This window comes from Phyllostomus hastatus, unplaced genomic scaffold, assembly GCF_019186645.2.
Source record: "Phyllostomus hastatus isolate PE091 unplaced genomic scaffold, TTU_PhHast_1.1 phas_contig_147, whole genome shotgun sequence".
Lineage (NCBI taxonomy): Eukaryota > Metazoa > Chordata > Mammalia > Chiroptera > Phyllostomidae > Phyllostomus > Phyllostomus hastatus.
Window position 1 is genome coordinate 7,141,593 of NW_025333603.1, and position 20,326 is coordinate 7,161,918.

At 55.4% G+C, this 20,326-nt stretch overlaps 1 protein-coding gene across 2 annotated transcripts in view; it reads left to right on the forward strand.

The window, feature by feature from the left end:
• TTC39A (tetratricopeptide repeat domain 39A) overlaps positions 1-20,326 on the forward strand; it is a 53,987-nt gene that overhangs the window by 27,518 nt on the left and 6,143 nt on the right. For both annotated transcript variants that reach the window (XM_045858376.1, XM_045858382.1), the window contains exons 3-13: positions 3,691-3,822; positions 4,673-4,749; positions 5,990-6,057; positions 7,769-7,833; positions 9,796-9,895; positions 11,609-11,674; positions 13,752-13,860; positions 14,344-14,411; positions 14,495-14,554; positions 15,417-15,578; positions 19,992-20,083. In XM_045858376.1, the coding sequence (XP_045714332.1) occupies positions 3,691-3,822; positions 4,673-4,749; positions 5,990-6,057; positions 7,769-7,833; positions 9,796-9,895; positions 11,609-11,674; positions 13,752-13,860; positions 14,344-14,411; positions 14,495-14,554; positions 15,417-15,578; positions 19,992-20,083 (999 nt within the window). The remainder of the gene's footprint in view (positions 1-3,690; positions 3,823-4,672; positions 4,750-5,989; positions 6,058-7,768; positions 7,834-9,795; positions 9,896-11,608; positions 11,675-13,751; positions 13,861-14,343; positions 14,412-14,494; positions 14,555-15,416; positions 15,579-19,991; positions 20,084-20,326) is intronic.

A 20,326-nucleotide genomic window follows, 5' to 3' on the forward strand; every position in this document is an offset into this window, starting at 1 on the left:
GTGTGACAGGCCTGGCTGGGGTTGGTGGCCTCTGCTCAGAGTGTGCCTCTGTAGCTGGTGGCTTCCTTCAGGGTTGGTTGGGACAAAGTGGGCAGTTGCGTGGCTGTGGTTCCTAAGTGGGTGCAGCAGGAGGTTGGAAGGCTCAGCAGTGAGTATTTCACAAGAGAGTGGCTGGTATGAAGAAGTAAGTTGAGACATCAGGAAGAGAAGACAGGCTGGAGGGGGGGGGCGGGGCAGGGGGCGTTCTGAGCCAAAGCAGGAAGGTAGGGAGGTGGCATCAGTTTGGGCTCCCGAGGCAGAGTCATTCTGTGGGATGATGATGAGGTGAAGGTGTGATCCATGGGAAGAGGTGATTTGGGCACCTGTTCCTGGTTCATTCAGCAAAACCTCATGAGTGTTCCCATGGGCCCAGCTGTGTGCTGGGTTCTAGGGCTGCGGTACCGAGCAAGGCTTGGGCTGTTCTCAGTGAAACAAGTAATGAGGGGTGTTGGGAGTTATACCTGGACCCCAAACTCACGGGGAGGGGCTGGCCAGGAGGGCTGTAGGACTGGCCACATAATTTCTGGGGTGCACTGAAAGATGAAAATATGGGGTCCTGTTCAAAAATTATTAAGGATTTCAAGGCAGCAATAGCAGAGAATCAAACCAAGCGAGCATTGGGCCTTTTTAGGCATGAGTCCCAGTGCCACTGCACAGATCCCACCATGAAGCCAGCCTGACGTCTTCCTGGAGGAAGTGACACTGAGGTTGAGATGGGCTGGATGAGGAGTCAGTCGGGTGGAGGGTATTTCTAGGCAGAGCAAACTCTGTGCAAGGGCCTTACAGTGATGGAGGGGGGTCTCGTGTATTCAAGGAGCAGAGACGCTGGCCTGGTTGGAGTGAGGAGAGCTGGAGCAGGTCCCGGAAGGGGAGGGCTGGGTGACGGAAGCGGGGCTGGGAGTACGAGTCCCCAGAAGGTGGTCGGGCTGGAGAAGAGGGCAGTGAGGTGGGGTCTGAGAGGACCCAGACGTGCGATGGAAGGGCTTTAACTATAGTGAAGTAAATAAAAAGGCTTGGGAGGCGGGTTGGGTGCTGTTTCTGCCTTTCAGTCTAGTGCAGCCTGCCCAGAGAGGCCCTCGGAAGTGGGACCTTAGGCTGGGACTGAGGGGGTGCCCCAGGAAGGATCATTGGGGGTTGGGTCAGAGCCAGGAGACCCAGATGATGGGGACAAGGATGGCAAACAAGTAGATGACAAGGGCCTGAGCCTTGGCTACTGGTGGAGGAGGGAAGGGCTGGGGGCCTCTGGACTTAGCTGACCTCCAGGTGGCCATGGAGTCCCTGGTTCCACACCAGCTCTTCTGAGGGCTCTTTCAGTGCCCTCCCCATCTTCATAGTCAGTCTGAGCCCAGAAGGTGAGACCCTAGTGGGCATCATGTCCCATAGCTGGTCTAGCTCAGAGGTGAGAGGGCTGTTGCTCCCAGGGGTCTGGACGCTGTGTGTGCAAACGAGAAGTCTGTGGAGTGCAAACAGCACTGGGAGTGTTTGAGGTCAGGGAGGTTGTGATGCCTCTGTATCCCGAATCCCAGTCCGTTCCATAGTTGGGGAGCTTCCAGGTGGTGGGCTGGGGAAGGGCCAGGAGCATGCTGTGGCCTTGGGCCTCAGACTGGAAATTCCACTTTGCCTGCCAGCTTCCCTGGGATGGGGGGAGGGTGTTGTTCCTCCTTGTGGGCCCAGCACCAGACTGGGCTCAGCACGTGGGTTGAGTGGGTGGAGCTGGTGTGCTGGGGTGGGGGTTAGGGGAGAGAGGAAGAGAAAGGCAGGGGCTTGAGAATTAGAGAGGCCTGGCGGGAGGGGGTTGTCAGGAGTGGGCATGGGTCTGTGTGCTGGGGGAGAGCCCCCTCCCCGTGGAGAAAGCTTTCACCGGGGTAATAACTCTTGACCCTGGCTGGACACGGAGGGACTCACATTTATTGATCATTGACCATGTGGCATCCTATTTAAGCCCCCAAGGTCTGGAAGAGAAGGATTATTGTATCCCTTTTACAGAGGAGAAACTTGAGGCTCAGAAAGGCTGCGAGACTCACCAGAACCACACAGCTGGTAACTAGCAAGGCCGAGATTCCAACCTGCGTCTGAGGGACTCTGCAGCCTGAGCTCTGCCCCCACCATGGGCTGTGGACTCCTTGCCACAGGCCGCTGCTCTCAGATCGAACGGTTCCAGCAGAGATCTGGGAGGTGTCCCAATGGGGCTGGTGAGGGGTGGACCAGCCATTTGTCTCTTTCCCAAACCTTTGACTTCCAAGGATGATGTCACCTGAGGGCCACTCAGAAGTAAAAAAAAATAAATAAATAAAAGCAACAATTTACAGAGGTGTTTTGTGAATGAGAAAAGCAGGAAAATGCATAAAGTCACATGATTATGATTGTACAATAGAACAGTCTATAAACCTTAGTCATCCTTTTGCTCTGAAATTCCCAATGTAAGCCTAGCACTTAGGAGTTTCTAACTAATTAATGAGGGGATGTGGGGAAGGGAGTGAAACCACTTGCAGCACCTGCTGTGTGCCAGGCAAGGGTACTCCCCAACCAGCGCCACAAGGAGCTGGGTAGGTCAGCATCATCACCCCCATTTTGCAGAAGCATAAATCAAGGCCCAGCCACACTCTGACTTCCCCGAGTACAAAGAGGGACTGGCTTTGTCCTCATCCCTCCCCCTCCCTGCAGCTCTCTCCATTTGTTAGAGTGACTGTCCCCACCCCCTACCCCAGCCCCAGCACACCCTTTTGTTGAGGGCTGGAGGGCAAGGCCGGCTGCCTGAGGTAGGCTCGTTGGTCCCGTACATGGTGCTGAGGACAGAGATGTGTCCCATACAAGCTCTGTCCTTGAGGTGCCCGAGGTCTGGGGAAAGAGCTGTGCTTCTGCTGATGTAGGTCCAGTGGGGGCCTTGCTGTGGTCAGAGACGCCTGCCTCCTGAGGGGTGAGCCCTGGGTTCCCAGGGGCCTGGGAGGCATTTAAAGGCCTTGACAGTCAGGGGACATGAGGGTAGGGGAAGGGTATCTCAAGCTGAGGGACCAGCATGCGTAAAGGCCTGGAAGGAGGGAGACCGTGGGATTTTCTTGAGGAGAGCATGTGTGGTTCAGCCTTGAATGTGACCAGATCACAGAGCGGAAGCGACAAGAGGGCTGGGCTGGGGAGGTGGGCAGGCCCTGCACTGCATGGAGCCTTGGACCCGAGCATTACCTCACGGGATGTGGGAGCTACAGAGGGTTTAACCAGGGAGAGACACGGTCATCTAGATGGTGGAATGGGAAGAGGCAGGAGGCGGGAAGCCAGTGAGGAGGCCCAGGAAACTTGCCCGGAGAGATCCCACCGACAGGACCTGGGCTCCGCCTGTGGGGGGCAGGGTAGAAGGCGAGGGGCCAGCCCTGGCTGAAGGAAGGGAAGTGTGGCCTCGGGCCAATTTTAATTGAACCTTCACAGCAGCCTTGTTGCTGCTCTCTGTACGGAACGGAAGAGAAACTGAGGCTCAGATTTGGCTTTAAGTCACTTAAAGCTCCTCAGCTGGGATCTGAGGTCTTTAGACCTTGGGCAAGCCTCTTCCTCTCCTTGGCCCCCATGCAGATGGGAGAGGGGGTGGTGGCTGGTTGGCACAGGGCTGGCTGTCTCTGGAGTCTTAGGAGTTGGAACTCTCATGTCCTCTCTCTCTGGCAGGACCAAGGAGAGCATGTACCACTCGCTGACGTATGCCACCATCCTGGAGATGCAGGCCATGATGACCTTTGACCCTCAGGACATCCTGCTTGCTGGCAACATGATGAAGGAGGCGCAGTTGCTATGTCAGAGGTCAGGCCACAGGGCAGGCAGGGCTGAGGGGTCGTGAGGCCCATCCTTCTGTCACGCTGGCCTATCCCAGCGCTGAAAGTGCTGTGATGAATGCTGCTCCTTTCGGCTAAAAGGATGTGTCCCCAAGTGCTAACACCTGTCCCTGTCAGCGCTGCCTCAGGACCCTTCTTGTCTGAGCCACTCACTGAGCAGCTCCCGGGGGCCAGGCATGTTTGGGAGGAGACCAAACCTGGCTGTCCCTTGATAACTCTTTGGCCTTGGGTGGGTCCCTCTGGGGACCTGGCTTTCCCTGTCTGTAAAATGGGTGTGATGATAGGGTTGCCCTGGGGCTGCAGGAAAGTGTCATGGCAGCCCCTGGCGTGTGACAGGTGTTCAGTATATGCTAACTGCTTAAATCAGTGAACCGACAGACCCTGCATGTGGCCATCATTCAGCAGGCACACACTCGTGCTTGCCCTAGGCTAGGCCCTGTGCTGGGTGCTGGCCACCTAGGGAATCGTCAGACCTGGGCTGCCTGACGCTCACGCTGCCTGGTGGGAAGACAGTCATAAACAGTGACATCCCAGCATGGTGCCCAAGGGGTTGTGGAGGAGCAGGAAAGGCTTTTTGGAGGAGGTGATGCCAGAGCTGGTTGAAGGATGACTAGGAGCAGTGCAGGGATGGGGGAGCTCCAAGCAGAGGGAAGAGCAGGGACACCAGTGTGAGAAAGCCATGGATTTGGGGGAGTTGCCAGGAGTTCAGTGTGGGACTGGGTGGGGGGCATCCTATGGGAGGGGCAGATGTGGTCAGAGCCCAGCTGGGACCCTCACTCACGTCCCTGAATGATCAGAGGCCCCCTTTCCCTCTCTAGGCACCGGAAGAAGTCCTCTGTAACAGACTCCTTCAGCAGCCTGGTGCACCGCCCCACTATGGATCAGTTCACCGAAGGTGTGGCCTCATCCAGATGTCTTCTCAATCCTGCCTGCCCCAGGCAGCCCAGTTCCAGGCCTGAGAGGGGCAGGAAGGGGCAGTTATCTTCCCAGTCCCACTGAGGGGGCAGGGCCCTGGCTGGGACACACGTGGGCCAAACCTGGGGCCTTTTGAGGAGTGGCTCTCAGGTGATGGGAGAGCAAACAAGACTCACTTCCTTGATAGCATCACCTGCTAAGCGCCTGGGAATCCAGGAAGGAAAATGCTGTCATAAGGCCTATGTACTTGGTTCCTCAGGCCAGGGGGGCTCAGCATTGCATGTGCAGTTAGGTTTACTGGCTTGACTGTAGTAGAGATGGACCCCTGTGCCCCAGAGGAATGTGGTCTAGAGGCTGACACATGGGGGGAGGGAACTGAAAGCAGTGGAGGAGACAGTCCGGGCTGCCAGCGCCTGAGCAGCCTCTTCAGTTCTGCAAGCAGCAGCAGCAGCCACCTGTGAGCTATTTGGGGCTCTTCAGTATAGGGGCAAATGTCCTTCCCCACCTGGAGAGCCCTAGAAGATTCCAGCAAGAAACAATGCATGTGATGGTGCTATTCTCTCCTTCATACCGTCTGTAGCTCCCTGTCGCCTGTAGGACCAAGTCTGTAGTCCTCCCCCCAACCCTGTCCCCCAGATTCAGGGTCCTCTGCACCTACCCCCTTTCTTTCCTCACCTCGCCCCATTTCAACCGTCTGTGCTTCAGCTGTCCCCCAACATCTCAGTTGTTTGGCTCTCCTGGGCTTCTTCCTAGAAAGCTATTGCTTCCTCATTTTTCATTCCTTTTTCAACTCAAATGCCCTTTCTTCTGGAAGTCTTCCCTGACTCCTGGGCTGTGTTAGGTCTCCTTCCTTTACTCTCACAGATTCTTTGTTCATCTGTGCAACCCAGTGCCTTCTCCTTGCCCGATCCAACACTGTCCGGGTCTTGGGGCCCGGATACAGTGATGCTTGGGGAGCAGAGAGCAGGCTGAGGGCCCTGTGCTGACACTCTGGGTGGTGGGATGGGGGGACTGGGGCAGACAAGGGGGCAGGAAATGTAAGCCAATTCAGAACAGCGGTGAGTGCTGCACAAGCTGACCTGGGAGATGGGGTGGAGGATGGGGAGGGTACTGACTCAGGCTCCCTTTGCTTTTTTGGGAAGTGGGGGTGGGGAGGATTTAGCCCAAGCCTCCTGCCAAGAGTCCCAGGAGGCCACAGGGCTTTGGTTTTCTCCCCACAGAGGAAATCCACGCTGAGGTCTGCTATGCAGAGTGCCTGCTTCAGAGAGCAGCCCTGACTTTCCTGCAGGTAGGAACCCTCTGCTTGTACAAGCAGCCTGGGGATTTCAGAAGATGGATCACCATGACAAAGACAGAAGGGCCTATAGCTGCCATGATCAGCCCTGTTGTGGTTGAAGCGACACTCCCAGCCCTGGCCAGGCTCAGTGGCAGAGGTCATGGGCTTTACCCGCTCCACACAGAGCACACGTGTCCCATCTGCTACCAGGATATGCTTCTAGCTCGTGACTGCCGCCTTCCTGGTAAGGATCACGTGGGACACAGGCATGGTCATAAAGCCTGCTTCATACTGATTTGTTCAACTGATAAGTTGACTTCTAGTGTCTACAACATACCAGGCTTTGTGCATACATTACAGGCATGTAGTTTTTACATACCTTACACATGCTGCATGTTTGTGTTTATGTACAACTACATATATTATTTAATCTTCATCTCACAGGCCTGCAAAAGGGAGGGTCTGAGGGGAGGAGCCATGTTCCCAAAGTCACGTGGTTAGCAAATGGCAGAGCTGGGATTTGACCCAGGTCTGGCCACGAGGAGCCCACACTCCTTACCACACAGTGGTAACCAGGAGAACCAGCACCTCAGGATTTTACCAGAAAGTTGGGTTAGAATGATCACATATAATCATCATGCAAATATGTACATTAGGGTGGAAAAACACATATAAAATTTATTGTTGGGTGCTGTTTATCTTTGTTTGCTATTTTTCTATCTTTTTGGTCCTCTGGTGATTAGAATTGGATTGATCCTAATCCTTCATTAGGATCACTATAATAATTGCATCATGAACGGCCTTTTATTTTCTTTGTTTATTCTAGTGTTACACACAGTAAATAAACACACATTCATGAACTGCACCCCCGCCCCCCGCCCTGAGATCAGAACATTGCTAGCAAGTCTCCTCGCCCTCTGGGCCCCTCTCCACCCTGTGCCCTGCCTCCCTCCCCAGAGGGAGACCCCTAGCTAGAGTTTATGTTTATCATCCCCCACCCTATTTTTTGGAAAATAGCTTTTTCATCTTCTGATTCGTGTCTGAACAGCATATTATGTTTTAGTTGGCTTCGATCTGTGTGGGACTTGCTTTCTTCACCCAGCCTATGTGGCTGTGTAGCGATCCTTCTCTGAATATACCGGCTTGTTCATCCATTCTCCTCCTGAAGGGTGTTTGGGTTGTTTCTGGGTCTTGGCGGCTGTGAACAGCGGTGCTGTAAACATTCTTGAAGGTGACTTCTGCAGCCTGTGTTCATCATTTTTCCTGGGTGTAAACTCAGGAGTGGAACTGCTGGGTGGGCTCTTGGTGCTAGTGCTTTAAATTACAAATGTGATACATAGCAGCTTGTGAAAAACACAAACAATCCAAAACCGGGCATCCCTCTTCCTTTCCCACACCCCGCCCTGCACCCACAGGAGGCACTGTGAACCTTGGGTGAATCACGAGGCCTTTCTCCAAGCGCGTAATACACATGCAAAGCTGGTGAGGGGGGTTGTAGTCAAATCGCTGGGCATTTTGGAGGTCTCGGTTAGTAAATAAGACCCTCATCTCAAGTCCCAAGGGTAAGGAGCCTGGTTTGGCTGACCTCTGACCCCATTCCCCCAGGGCCCCTCAAAGAGCTGGACCCAGGAAGGGGAAGGCAGAGCCCAGAGCCTTGTGTGATCTTTCTTAAGCTGCTGGCTACCCACCCAGGCCCAGCTCTTAGCATCTCTCCCTCCTGCAGGATGAGAACATGGTGAGCTTCATCAAGGGCGGCATCAAAGTTCGAAACAGCTATCAGACCTACAAGTGAGTGGGGCTGGCCTGGGGGTCCTGGGGCACAGCGTCTGCTGCCCTGTGCCTCGGGCTGCTTTGTGGGAGCTGGAGAACACCGGCCGGAGGCAGGAAGCCTAGAACGCTGGCTGACCTCAGGCAGCTTTCTGTACCCTCAGGACCTCAGTTTTCTGGAATGTTATTCCCCTCATTTTCCTGGGTGTGTCTCATGGTTCCCCTGAGTGCTTACTCTGTGCCTGACCTTGAACTCACAGAACATAAGACATAGATTCTGCACAAACAGCTTGGGCTGGTGGGGGCAGGGGGAAGGACACGGTAATTTTGAGAACAGCAGCAGAACTCCTACACACCCATTAAAGCCCAGTCCAAATGTCACTTTCCCCCTGAAGCCTTCCTTGACGTCTCCAGAACACAGGGGTGGTTACCACACACACCCCAAGTGCCCCCTAAGGTGGGAGCTACCTGAGGGCCAGATCATTTCTGTGCCATCCCAGCACTGGGCAAGGCATAGGCCAATTTTATGGATGAAAGAATGAAGACTCAACACAGAGCACTTTTACCTAACGTGGCACCACAAATGTCTGCCATTCCAAAGTGAAAACAGCTCTGAAAGCACATCTCCCCTCACCCCCACTGCCCATTTGGCATTAAAAAATCGTTTTCCATTAAAAGTCAACTTGAATCGACTTGAGGCTATTTATCATCTCTATTTCCCCCATTTAATGCGACCGTTTCCCTGCAGAGCTATTCTGAGTCTGACTGCAAGGTATCGCTGGTGTAACACCCATGCAGTATGTGGGCACCACACGCCCCGTGGGCCTGTGCCGGGAATGTGAGAGGGAAACCAGACAAGCGTTCTGCCTCCTCCGTCTCCCCACCGGCTGCCAGCGTGATGTTTGCAAAGCGCAAACCTTGTCAGGTCGCCCTCTGCCAAGTCCTGAGGCTCCTCTTGCCAAGTCACTCCCCAGAGCCCCCCGCTGCCCTCCTCACATCTCCCGCCGCACTGCGCCTCAGGTGTTCGGGCACTCCTTCAGCTCTTCAGACGTGCCAAGTTCATTCCTGCCTCACGGACTTTGGACACGTTGTCCTCCCTGCCAGGAACATTCTCTCTGTGCCAGGCTCATCCCTCCTCATCCCTCAGTTTTCAGCTCAAATGTCAGCTCCACTGGGAGCCTTCCCTGAACCCAGACTCGGTCAGGCCCCGGTGTCTTTCTTCAAGGCCTTTCTTACCTTCACAGTTGACTCCATAGGGGTCTGCCCTCTAGAAGGGAGACTCGTGAGGGCAGCCGCCTGGTGGCTTTGCTCCCTGCTGCCCTTCAGTGTCTGGCACAGAGAGACCACAGTCAATGTTTGCTGGTTAAAGGTCCTCCAGGTGCTCAAGGCTGGGGAAGATGACGGGCACATACTAGAGCCTCTGTCCTGCCCCAGGCAGGCTGGGACATGGGCTTGGTACAGTTGGTGGCCAGGGGAAAGAGGGCTGGATTCTAACGGAGAGACTCCAGGAGACTTCCTGAAAGAGGGGCTGCTGGAGCTAGCCCAGTGGTTCTCCACTGGGGGTGACTTTGCACCCCTCCCCATGAGACACTTTGGTTGTCACAGCCGGCGTCTAGTGGGTAGGGGGGTCAGGCATGCTGCCCAACATCTTGTGATGCACTATCCCCCCCAAAGGGTCATGCAGCCTAGGATGCCAGCAGTGCCCAGGCTGAGAAAGTGTTTTAGACAAAACGCAGAGCACAGGCAAGTGCCTGGGTGTTGGCCAAGGCAGGTGCACTATGGCTGACATAGCGGACACTGAGGACAAGGAGTGTGCTGTTATAGTGGGAGATGGGGCTGGAAACTCCTTGGATATCAGCCTTCTGGATTGCCGGGACTGGTGTAAACCTGCATAAGTCCTGAGATCGGCTGGCAATGGGGGCAACGTAGGCTGGGCTGGAACGAGCCGCAGCCCCCACTACGTGACTTTGCTTCCCTCTGCAGGGAGCTGGACAACCTCGTGCAGTCCTCACAATACTGCAAGGGAGAGAACCACAGGCACTTCGTAGGAGGTGTGAAGCTCGGCATGGGCGCCTTCAACCTGGTGAGTGGGAGTGCCCCTCCCCATGTCCAAGTGTCTGGGCTCAAACAGCCTCCCCTGCACGCCCCAGCCGCACACATGTGCTTTGCTGGGCTCCTGTGCTGGGCCCTGTGCCGACCCTGGGACCCCGCAGTAAGCAGATATGTTGCAGCCTCAGGGGCTCAGCTGGGGTGCGGGTGGGCGTGGGTGCTGGCACTGGCTCTGGAGTCCCTGCTGCGCATTCCTTCCCAGGCCAAGTTGAAAGTTTGAAATCTACCACAGTGGCAGTATTTAGAGCACCAAAAACTGAAAACAATAAATCAGCTCCCTGGGGACCTGGTGGCTGACTTTGCCTAGCGGGGGGAAGGAGAGAGGCCCGGAAACAGCTGGTGACCCATGGGGACTGGAGAGCCAAACTCCTTTTTGGGAGAGGTGGGGAAGCTTTCTTCCTGGAGGGAGTGGTATTTGAGCTGGATCTCGGATGACCCATAGGTGGGGGAAGTTTTCCAGGCAGGGAAGAGCACACTGGGCAGAAGGAACAGTGTGAGTAGAGCAGAGAGACTCAGAAGAACCGTATCTGCTCCTGGGAGGAGCTGCCCATGGAAAATTCAGCCTCCTGGCCTGGGGACTTTTCCAAAGTGTGTGTGTGTGTGTGTGTGTGTGTGTGTGTGTGTGTGTGTGTGTCTATATATGTAAGGGGGTAGGGAATACAGGGCAGGGCTGTTCTCTCCACTTCAGGCAAAGCCTGTTCCAAGAGCAGGCCTTGGGGCAGGGATCCCTGCCCGGGTCTGAGTTCGTTTCCTTATATGTAAAATGGGAGCAGTGAGTCCAGGCCGGGTGCTGAGGAATACAAACTGCAAAGTGTGTTGGATGCAGGTTATAGCCAAACTCTCCTTGAGTTCAAGGACTGGCTCCACCTCTGATGAGCTTTGGGGCCTTGGACATGTCCTGTCACTTACCTGGGCCTCTGTTTCCCCATCTGTCAAAAGGGGCAGTAGTCCCTTCCATGCAGGACTGTTCTAAGTATTGAATGCAATGACAGAGCCCCTGTGCCAAGTAGGGATCCAATGTAACAATTACAACAGCTGATTATTACATGCAGGCCCCCTGCTATGTGCTTTACACATATTAATTTGACCCATCTGCACAGTACCCTTATGAGGTAGGGGCTTTTATTATTCCCATTTTACAGATGAGGAAACTGAGGCATAGAGAGGATGTGTATTGCCCAAGGTGACCCAGCTGGGAGTGGTGAGACTAGGAATTGGATGCAGTCTGCTCCTGTCATGCTGTAACACTTCCCTATCTGGGGAAGCTGGCTTTCCTGGGAACCCGGGGGCATTGCAGACACAGGGCCTGCACCCCCAGGATTACAAACACAGGGCCTGCACCCCCAGGATTACAAACACAGGGCCTGCACTGCCAGGATTAGACACAGGCCTCCACCCCAAGGATTAGACCAGGGCCGAGCCTCCAGGACTAGACACAGGGCTGAGCCCCCAGGATTAGACCAGGGCCTGAGCCCCCAGGATTACAAACACAGGGCCTGCACCCCCAGGATTAGACCAGGGCTGAGCCCCCAGGATTAGACACAGGGCCTGCACCCCCAGGATTAGACCAGGGCCTGAGCCCCCAGGATTAGACACAGGGCCTGCACCCCCAGGATTAGACACAGGCCTGAGCCCCACTGGGCACACCTGGGCCCCTCCCTGTGCCCGCCTGCCTTTGTTCCTGCAGACGCTGTCCATGCTCCCTACTAGGATCCTACGGTTGCTGGAGTTTGTGGGATTTTCAGGAAACAAGGTAACTACCTGCTTTCTGGGACCCCCGACCCACTCGGCCCCAGGACTGGAGCTCAGCCAGACGAAGTGGGGCTGAGGGCCACCGGGCCCAGGTGCCAGTTCTGGCTCAGTCCCCCTCAGTGTGTGGCCCTGGACCTCTCTGGGCCTCAGTCTACCCTTCAGTCAAGTGGGGCCAGAGATCCCTGCCTGGTCCCTCGCAGGGTGGAGGCTCTGGGGCTGGGGTGGCTGTGGAGGGCAGCTCTGTGCAGGGGCCTGGGGGCATGCTCTCTGGGCCTCATGAGCATCAGGAACTTGGTTCTTCTCCCTTCAGAAGCCTGGAGCAAGTCCTTCCCCCTGGGACCATCTTCTGGTCTGGGACATGCTCAAGGGAAGCCCTACTATGCATCAGGCCTTGGGGGCAGAAACCATACTCACTATACTGAGGCTTTACTGAGGGCAGGAACCTGAGTACCAGGTAGCAGATCAAGGAGGGCTCCCTGGTGGAGGAAGCCTGAAGTGATGGAAGGAGCATTGGCCTAGAAGGCATCCCCTTCCCCCTGTGACTCTGAGCCTTTTTTCAGTAAAAAGGGGGCTTTTTTCCCCCCTTTTAAAAATCAGGTCAGTGTTTCTCAAACCTGAACTTTTTCTAGCCCTTGTTGATTTTTTTTAAAGAATTTATTTATTTATTTTTAGAGAGGGAAGGGAGGGAGAAAGAGAGAGAGAGAGAGACATCAATGTGCGGTTGCTGGGGACTGTGGCCTGCAACCCAGTTATGTGCCCTGACTGGGAATTGAACCTGCGATACTTTGGTTCGCAGCCTGTGCTCAATCCACTGAGCTACGCCAGCCAGGGCCCTTGTTGATTTTTGACATGACATATCAGTGGGCCTCTATATTGTTACTACTTATACATTATTGTTCTTAAAAGTGGCTAGAAATTTTTACTTAAATTTATTTAAACATGCTACACAGAACACCTATATTATTTGGTATGATACGAGCATAACCATAACAATAAATCCTATAAGGCTCAAACAGTCTTACGAAAGCCCAGCTGGGTTGTGTGGTCTGCGGAGGCTGGCTGAGAAAGGGAGTCCAGGGCGAGCGCGATGTGGAGCACACACCAGCGCAGGCCTGGGTTCCCCGGCCGCCATCAGACGGACAGACCGAGAACTGAGAAGGGAAGACCCTGGTATGGGACTCTCCGCTTCCTCACCTGCTGGAGCACCTCTGACACCTCGGTTGCCACCTGTGGTCCATGGCCCAGGTGGGGGAACACTCACTGGAGGCTCTGAGGGTCCCTTTCCATTTTGCTTTCTTAAGAAGGCCCTTGGGTCAGGAGTAGGCTTTCGGGATGATGATGGGAGGGAAGAGCACGAGAAAGGCCAAGAGGTGGGATGGTGTGGCTGCCTGGCCAGGAAGAGAGGATGACCAGGCCAGAATGGGGAGACCCCCAGCACAGCGCCAGCTCTGTCTTCCTCCTGAAAGCAAGGGGGTCCTGCAGGGTCTGAGGCAGGGGTGAGGCCCGTCAGGTTTGTGTGTCACAAAGAACAAGAGCACCCTGGAGGGCAGACTGAGAGGCAGAGGCTGCAGACAGGGATACAAGTGGGGTCTGGCCTCTTGCTCCTCCCCAGTCAGGCTCTAGAGCCTTCTCCTCCAGGAAGCCTTCCCAGACCACAGTCCTTGTGGTCCCGTCTGTGCCCTGGGTCTGTGGTTAAGATCATCTGCCTCCTTGTCATTCCTCTTGCCCTTATCAGACCTGGGGCTGCTCAGGGCCTCAGCACCCACCACAGGCCAAGTAGGCCAATGAAGGGAGGAATGGGTGAGGCACTGTCGAAGAGGTGGCCTTGGCAGTGGTGTACGCTGTCCCCAGGAGGGCTGCTAAGACTCAGAGAGGGGCAACAACTTGTCCAGGGTTGCACAGCCTGGGAGCAGCTGAGCCAGCCTCCTGGGTCTAGCGCTCTCCCACCCTCCCCCAGCTCCAGCAGCAGCCCTCACAGCTGTGCAGGAACCTCCAGGCCCCTGCTTCTCCTTGGGTCCCAGGCTGGACCCTGGGGAGCCTGGGCCTTGCTGGCCTCAGCCTGTCCCCTTGTCCCCCAGGACTATGGGCTGCTGCAGCTGAAGGAGGGTGCCTCAGGGCACAGCTTCCGGGCCGTGCTCTGCGTCATGCTGCTGCTGTGCTACCACACCTTCCTCACCTTTGTGCTCGGTAGGAGGGCCCTTGGGGCCCGTGTGGGGGGCCTCTGGGGAATGGTTGGCTCTAAGGGTAGGGGTCAGGAGGGTGAAGGGCTACACACCCTGAAGGGACCCCTGAGCCTGGGGATGGGGCCCTGAAACCACAAAGAACAGCCACATCAACTGGCCTGGCCCCTGACCACTCCCTTCCTCATAGTTTGACTGGGGTCTGGCCTCTGTGTTCTCATCTGTGAAATGGGGATGCTCACGCCCACCATGGAGAGGGCGTGAGGACACTGGAGGCAGCTCCTCGGGGTTCTGGACACAGCCCTTGGTGGGCACTGACTCTTGGCTATTGAGACCTGTGATGTGACTTCTGCACTGTCTCATTTAACCCTCACATCACTGTGGAGAGAGAATATATTATCACCATTTCCCAGAGGGGAAACCAGGTGCTGGGAGCAGCACCGGGGCCAGTGGTGGTGGTGACATGCGTTGTGCCCCCCCGCCCCTTCAGGCACTGGGAACGTCAACATCGAGGAGGCAGAGAGGCTCTTGAAGCCCTACCTGAAGCGATACCCTAAGGTGAGCTCTACCTCCTGACAGGTGCCCCAGCGCATGTGTGCCCCATGCCCCTCCCCCCCAGGCCCACATGTGTGTGTTTGCAGGGCGCCATCTTCCTGTTCTTCGCGGGAAGGATTGAAGCCATTAAAGGCAACGTTGACGCAGTGAGTAATGGGGTACAGACTGGTACCAAGGACCCCTGGGGGGCTTGCGGGCCAGCAGGAAGTCAGACACACAGAGATAATATATTCAGTGCCAGGGCCCACTGGGAAGAGGCCCCAAGGGAGAACGAACAGGCGAGCAGGAGTGGGAGAGGTACTTCCAAGGCAATCTGGGAAGCTGAGGGAAGTGGTGGCATTTGTGGGGTAGGATTTTGACAGGGAGATCAGGACCCGGGCATTCCTGGACAGGGAGGTGCTGGAGGAAGGCAGGGGCATGAGAAGACACACTTATTCAGGGTGTGGTGATAGGCTGGAAACTGGTGAGTGCAGGGCTCCACCGCGGGGAGGGAACCACTGAAGGGGCTACAGAGGGGAGATCGCAGTCCTGCTGGAGACCCCAGCACGAAGCCAAGGCCTGGACGGACTCTGCAGTGTCGGGTTCTGGGGTCTCCCGCTGGCTCTGGCTGTGATTCCTCAGACATCGGGACAGATGCCCCTGGTCCAGGTCACTTCACAGGAGCTATAGAAACCTTTGGAGTTTGCTGTGAGGCACAGGCATCGTTACATCACTTTCATTTGAACATCGTCCACTGCCTGTAATCCCTCCAATATAGCTCTGTCCTGTCCTTTCACTTTGTGACCTGAAGACTAGAGCCCCAGAAAGGGGCAGCAACTGGGTCTAAGGTCATGTGAGACTGAGGGGGGACGATCAGGACCAAAGCCAGTCTGCCGGCAGGGGGCCGGGCCACTGTTGCTGGAGGAGGCTGGGCCTGCAGTGGAGTCGGGTGGGTGCAGGGGGGGGTGCAGAGAGCGGAGTGGGCGAGGGCCGGAGTGCCCGCCATGACTGACCAGCAGGTGCCCACAGGCTATCCGGCGGTTTGAGGAGTGCTGCGAGGCCCAGCAGCACTGGAAGCAGTTCCACCACATGTGCTACTGGGAGCTGATGTGGTGCTTCACCTACAAGGGCCAGTGGAAGATGGCCTACTTCTATGCCGACCTGCTCAGCAAGGAGAACTCCTGGTCCAAGGTGGGCTCATACCCAGTGCTGGGGGACCCTGGGGGGCCAGGCCAACCCAGATTAGCCATGTGCCCCCAGACCAAGGACCAAGCCCCTGACAGGTGTCTCCACTGGAACTTAAACAGAACCATAACTTCTAATAGGATGCAGGGCTGGGAGGGACTAAAGACCACGAGGAACAGAGAAACTTCAGGCCTGTAATGTGTCAGTCAAAATTTTTAGTCACAAGGGACGGAAACGTGGCTCACACTGCAGGCGAGTGCTGGCCGGCGGCACATTCGGCTGTGGTGGAAATGTTCTATTCCTGCATCGCCCACGGTGGGAGCCGCCAGCCGCATGTACATACCGAGCACTCGAAATATTCCTAGGGAGACTGGATGTTTTTCATTTTATTTTTAAGTCATGTTTAAATTTAAAAGTCACATGGGCTAGTGGCCACTGTATTGGACTGTGTGGGTCTAAAACACACAAAGCTCATTAGTTCATACAGCAGAGAATTCTAGGCAAACTGACTTCAGGTAGGGTTGGATCCAGGAATTCCAATTATGTCATCTGGGCTTGGTTTTTCCATGTGTGGCTGTGCTCTGCTCTATGACATCTTGGTTGTGTAGGCCGGTCCTCTCCATGTGACAGGAAGGGTGGCCATGGCTTGCCTGCCCCAAACTCGCATCTTCCCTTTGGTTTCAGCTGCAGCCCCATGACTTGAGCCTTCTTGGTCTGGCAAAGACTGCATGTCAGTGCCTGCAAACAGAGGGGTGGGAGGACTGAGGGACAGGGAGTAGAAGAGGGGTGATTCCCTAGAAGAAAAATGAGGTGATATCCCCAAAAGAAGTAGCATGGGGAGGCATTAAAGAGATGCCATGTAGGCAAAACAAAGCAAAACAGGTGCCTACTATAGGAGAAAACTTACAGCATCAAGATAAGTAGTGAAATAAGTATTAGCCATTATTATCGTGGTAATGACAGCACAAAATTCTGAACAGAGTTTAAGAATCATTTAGGTCACCAGAGAGCATCCAGTCTGGCGCTGGCAAATACACAGCACTGTGTCTCAGTGAGTTTAAGTCCCCATTTCTCATCCTTCCCCACCTCTGTGTAGAAGTCCTTTTCCAGGACCCTGCCTGGGGACCAGGCTGAAAGGGATTTCTCCAGGTCTGGGCAGGTGGGGCTGGGGGAAGAGCAGGCTGTTACTGAGCTCTCGGCCCATGCCCAGCACTCACCATTTCCTCCACACTGCATCCAATGAGGTGGAGGTTATCTCCACTGGGCGCACCAGGGCCACTGAGGCTAAGAGAAGGTGTGTGACTTTCCTCGCCCACATTGCTGCTGGTGCCGACTCTGGATTTGCAGACAGCCCTGTGTGACTCACAAAGGCCTCTGCTTTTTCCAGCTTGCCCTGAGGCCACCCCGCTGTTAGAGGTGCTCCCTGTGGGCCTGGCATTCATTCTTCTTCACTTCCCACTCTCAGCAAGAGCACAGGCTTGGGGAACCTTTTTGAACCAGTGACCCAGAAGCCTTCCCATGGTGTAGGCCGGGCAGCTGGGTCCACCCACGTAGGGAAGAGGTGTGGGGGTGTGCACACAGCTGCTGTGCGCAGCAGAGGCAGGCAGTCTCCCCATGAGTCAGCTCAGTCTCCAGCTCTCCGTGTGACTTTGGGGTGGTCAGCGACCCTCTCTCTAGCCCCTTCTTCAGAAGGGTTTCCTGTGAAAGTGGGGGTTGTAGCGCCCTGAGTTCTGGGGCTTCATTTATTCCTAATGTCCAGTCCTTGGCCACTTCAGAGTCCACCAACTTTCAGCTCTAGGGACTTGGCCTGTGGCTATGGCATCTCCCTCTGCCTGGACCCCACACCCCTGCTGCACAGCTCCCTGTTTCCCTTGGTTTGAGATGGCTGGTATCTGGGTGGCGACACCTGTGTATTCAGCGCTGTAACAAGGGAAACAGAGCTCAGGCAGCACTGGGCAGCCCAGCCGAAAACACAAGAGAGGCTTCTGGAAGAGGAGACATCTGAGCTGAGTTATGGAGGAGGAGGAATTAGGGTGGAGAGTGGAGGAAGCGAAAGGACACCCCATGCCAAGAGAGCGGCAAGGACAAAGGCTTGAAAGCCCTGGTGCTGCTAAGAAGCTGTGTTGCCAGGTGAAGGGCTGTGGGTAGAAGTGCAAGGGGGACTACAGGGAAACCATCCCTGTTAGGCCACTCGCTGTAGATTCTTGAGGACAAGGGCGATCTAACTGCACAGACCCTGGCAGAGTAATCCAGAAAACTGTGGAATCAATGGGCAAACCGTAATAACTGGGGAGACAGGGCTCCCACAGAGGGGGAGGCTGCTGTTTTCCAGCAATGTGGCCCCAGATTATTCCTTGAAAACTGGATGTCCACAGGGGTCACAACTCCAGGTCACTGCATCCACCCTTCCTCCTGCTGACTCAAGGGAGTGAGCTGTCCAGTGGGGAGCAGGAGAAGGCTCTTAGAGGAAGCCACTGGTGAGCCTGGCAGAGAAGGAATGATGACCTCCTAGGCAGAGGACAGGCACAGGCAGAGGCCGGGGCTGAGTTTCAAGAGTGACGGGGAATAATTGGAAGAAGAGGAGCCAGAAAAGCAGGTCATGGAGCCCCGAGTGGCCGTTGGGGCTTTAGTCTGGCAGGGAATGAGCCCTTGATGCTTGTGGCTTAGATTTGGGCTTTAAGAAATCTCCCCTGCAGTTGCTGGGCTCCCCTGCCTGAGGCCGGGTGTCTCTGAGGTATTCTGGGCAGAGCCCAGAGGCCAGCGTGGTTAGAATGATGTGAGGGGGCGGAAACAGCGGAGATGAAATTGGAGAGGAAACCAGGGGAGACTGGATGGGGTCTGTGAGAGGGGTTTGGGTTTTGTCCTAAGTGTGGTGGGATATCACGAGAACATTTCAAGGACAAACTGATGTAATTTGACTTAAAAAGATCTATGGTGTGGGAAATGGCTTGCAGGAGACAGGAGTGGGAGCAGGAAGACCAGGTAGGAGGCTGTGTAGTCTAGGGCAGTAGGAAGACCCCTGGCGGCCTGGAGCAGGGGGCCGGTGTGTAGGCTGGTGCGATAAACGAGGTGAGCCACAGAGTTAATGGGACTCAAGAACTAGATGGGAGGTAAAGTCATGAGGATTTAGTGACTCAGTGCCAGGATGGGGAAGAGGGAGAAGGGATGGGTGACACCAGGAAGTTAAAGATGGGATGGGGAACAGGCTTTAGCAATGGGAAATATTTTTCCCACCACACCCGACAAAAACCAGCTTTTCCTCATTTTGTGAAGAGCAGACTGAGGTGCTGAGGGAAGAGAACTGGGAGTAGCCCTGAGCTTCAGCATGGGTGGGGCTGCCAGGCAGAGGCTGCTTTCCACCTTCTCCAGAGACTAGACTCCAGGATGTCCTGCTTCCTTTCCTCCTCCACCCACTACACTTCTTTCTGGGCTACTGGCAGGTAGGTAGCTCCTTGGCAGCAGCCCCAGGTGGCAGGAGTTGTGGTGCAAGGCTCGGCCACTGGAGGGCAGTACAGAGCCAGGCTCCTCTGGCACTGGAGTTTTAAGGGGAAGGGGCACAGCTTTCAGGATAGATCTTTGGAAGGAGGAAGGGCAGTCTGCACAGCTGCACCTTCCCTCCCTGTGGACAAGGCTCTTAAAGCCACACAAATATGGTGTCACTCCCAGCTCTGCCCCCAGCAGCGCTGAGGCCCTCTTAAGAAGCAGAAGGTGGGTACAGATTCCTTTCTGGCATTGTCTGTGGGGTCAAGTGAGGTGATGTATGTAAAGGCCTAGCACAGAGTAAGGCAGTTCCTCCGAGGGATCCTGAACTGAGCCATGACCCAGGGCCATGTTCACTCTTTGGGCCTCACCCTTCTTCTTTTATGCATCCCATACTTTATGCTACCTATTTGTATCTTTGCTATACACAGGCTCTGCTCAGGCTGTTCCCCTCGCCCCGAAGGTCCATTCTCAGGGTTTCTGTGAATCTCCCAGTTGGCCTTCAAGGGCCCAGTCTGAAGTAACTGCTTCCCAGAAGCCCTTGCTGCCTGCCCTGCCTTCGTGTCTCCGTCCTAGCCTCAGCACTGCCCGTGAATCCGCTGGTTGCTGGAGCTGTTCTCTCCGTTGCTTCACAGTGGGGAGGGTAGCAGCTGCTTTGACGTGGGCCCCGTCCTGGATTTAACTCCCAGCTCAAGTCCTCAAGTTGCTTCAGCTCCCTCAGTTTCTCCCCTGGGGCTTGGGGATAATGTTAGCTGCTAAATGAGGTATTTGCGCCAAATGAGTTCCCAGTGAGTTGCCACGGGAGCTGGGGCCTCCTCAGCTGTTTCCAAGGGCAGAGTAAAATGTGGCATGCAGTTGGGCCGGCCTCCACTGCTGGGCCTCACCTGCGCGGTCTTCAGTCGTGATCGGGTTCCTCACACCTGACTCTGCCTCTCACAGGCTACCTACATCTACATGAAAGCTGCCTACCTCAGCATGTTTGGGAAGGACGACTACAAGCCGTTTGGGGATGACGAAGTGGAGTTGTTTAGGTGAGCCCTACCACGGCACCCCCATTGCAGGCCTCAGCCAGGCTCTGTCCAGGGCACCGGGCACGAGGTGCTGGGGTGGTCATTGCCCCTGGCCCTCCCCGAGGATTGTGCCACAGCCCGCCATGCCCTTCCATCACCACATTCTCCTCCTGCTGCTTTTGGAACCCTTTGTATCTGTTCAGAGGCTTGCTTTCATCAAAGTGGTTTTGTCAATGCCCTTTCCGTTGAGCCTCTTTCATCGGG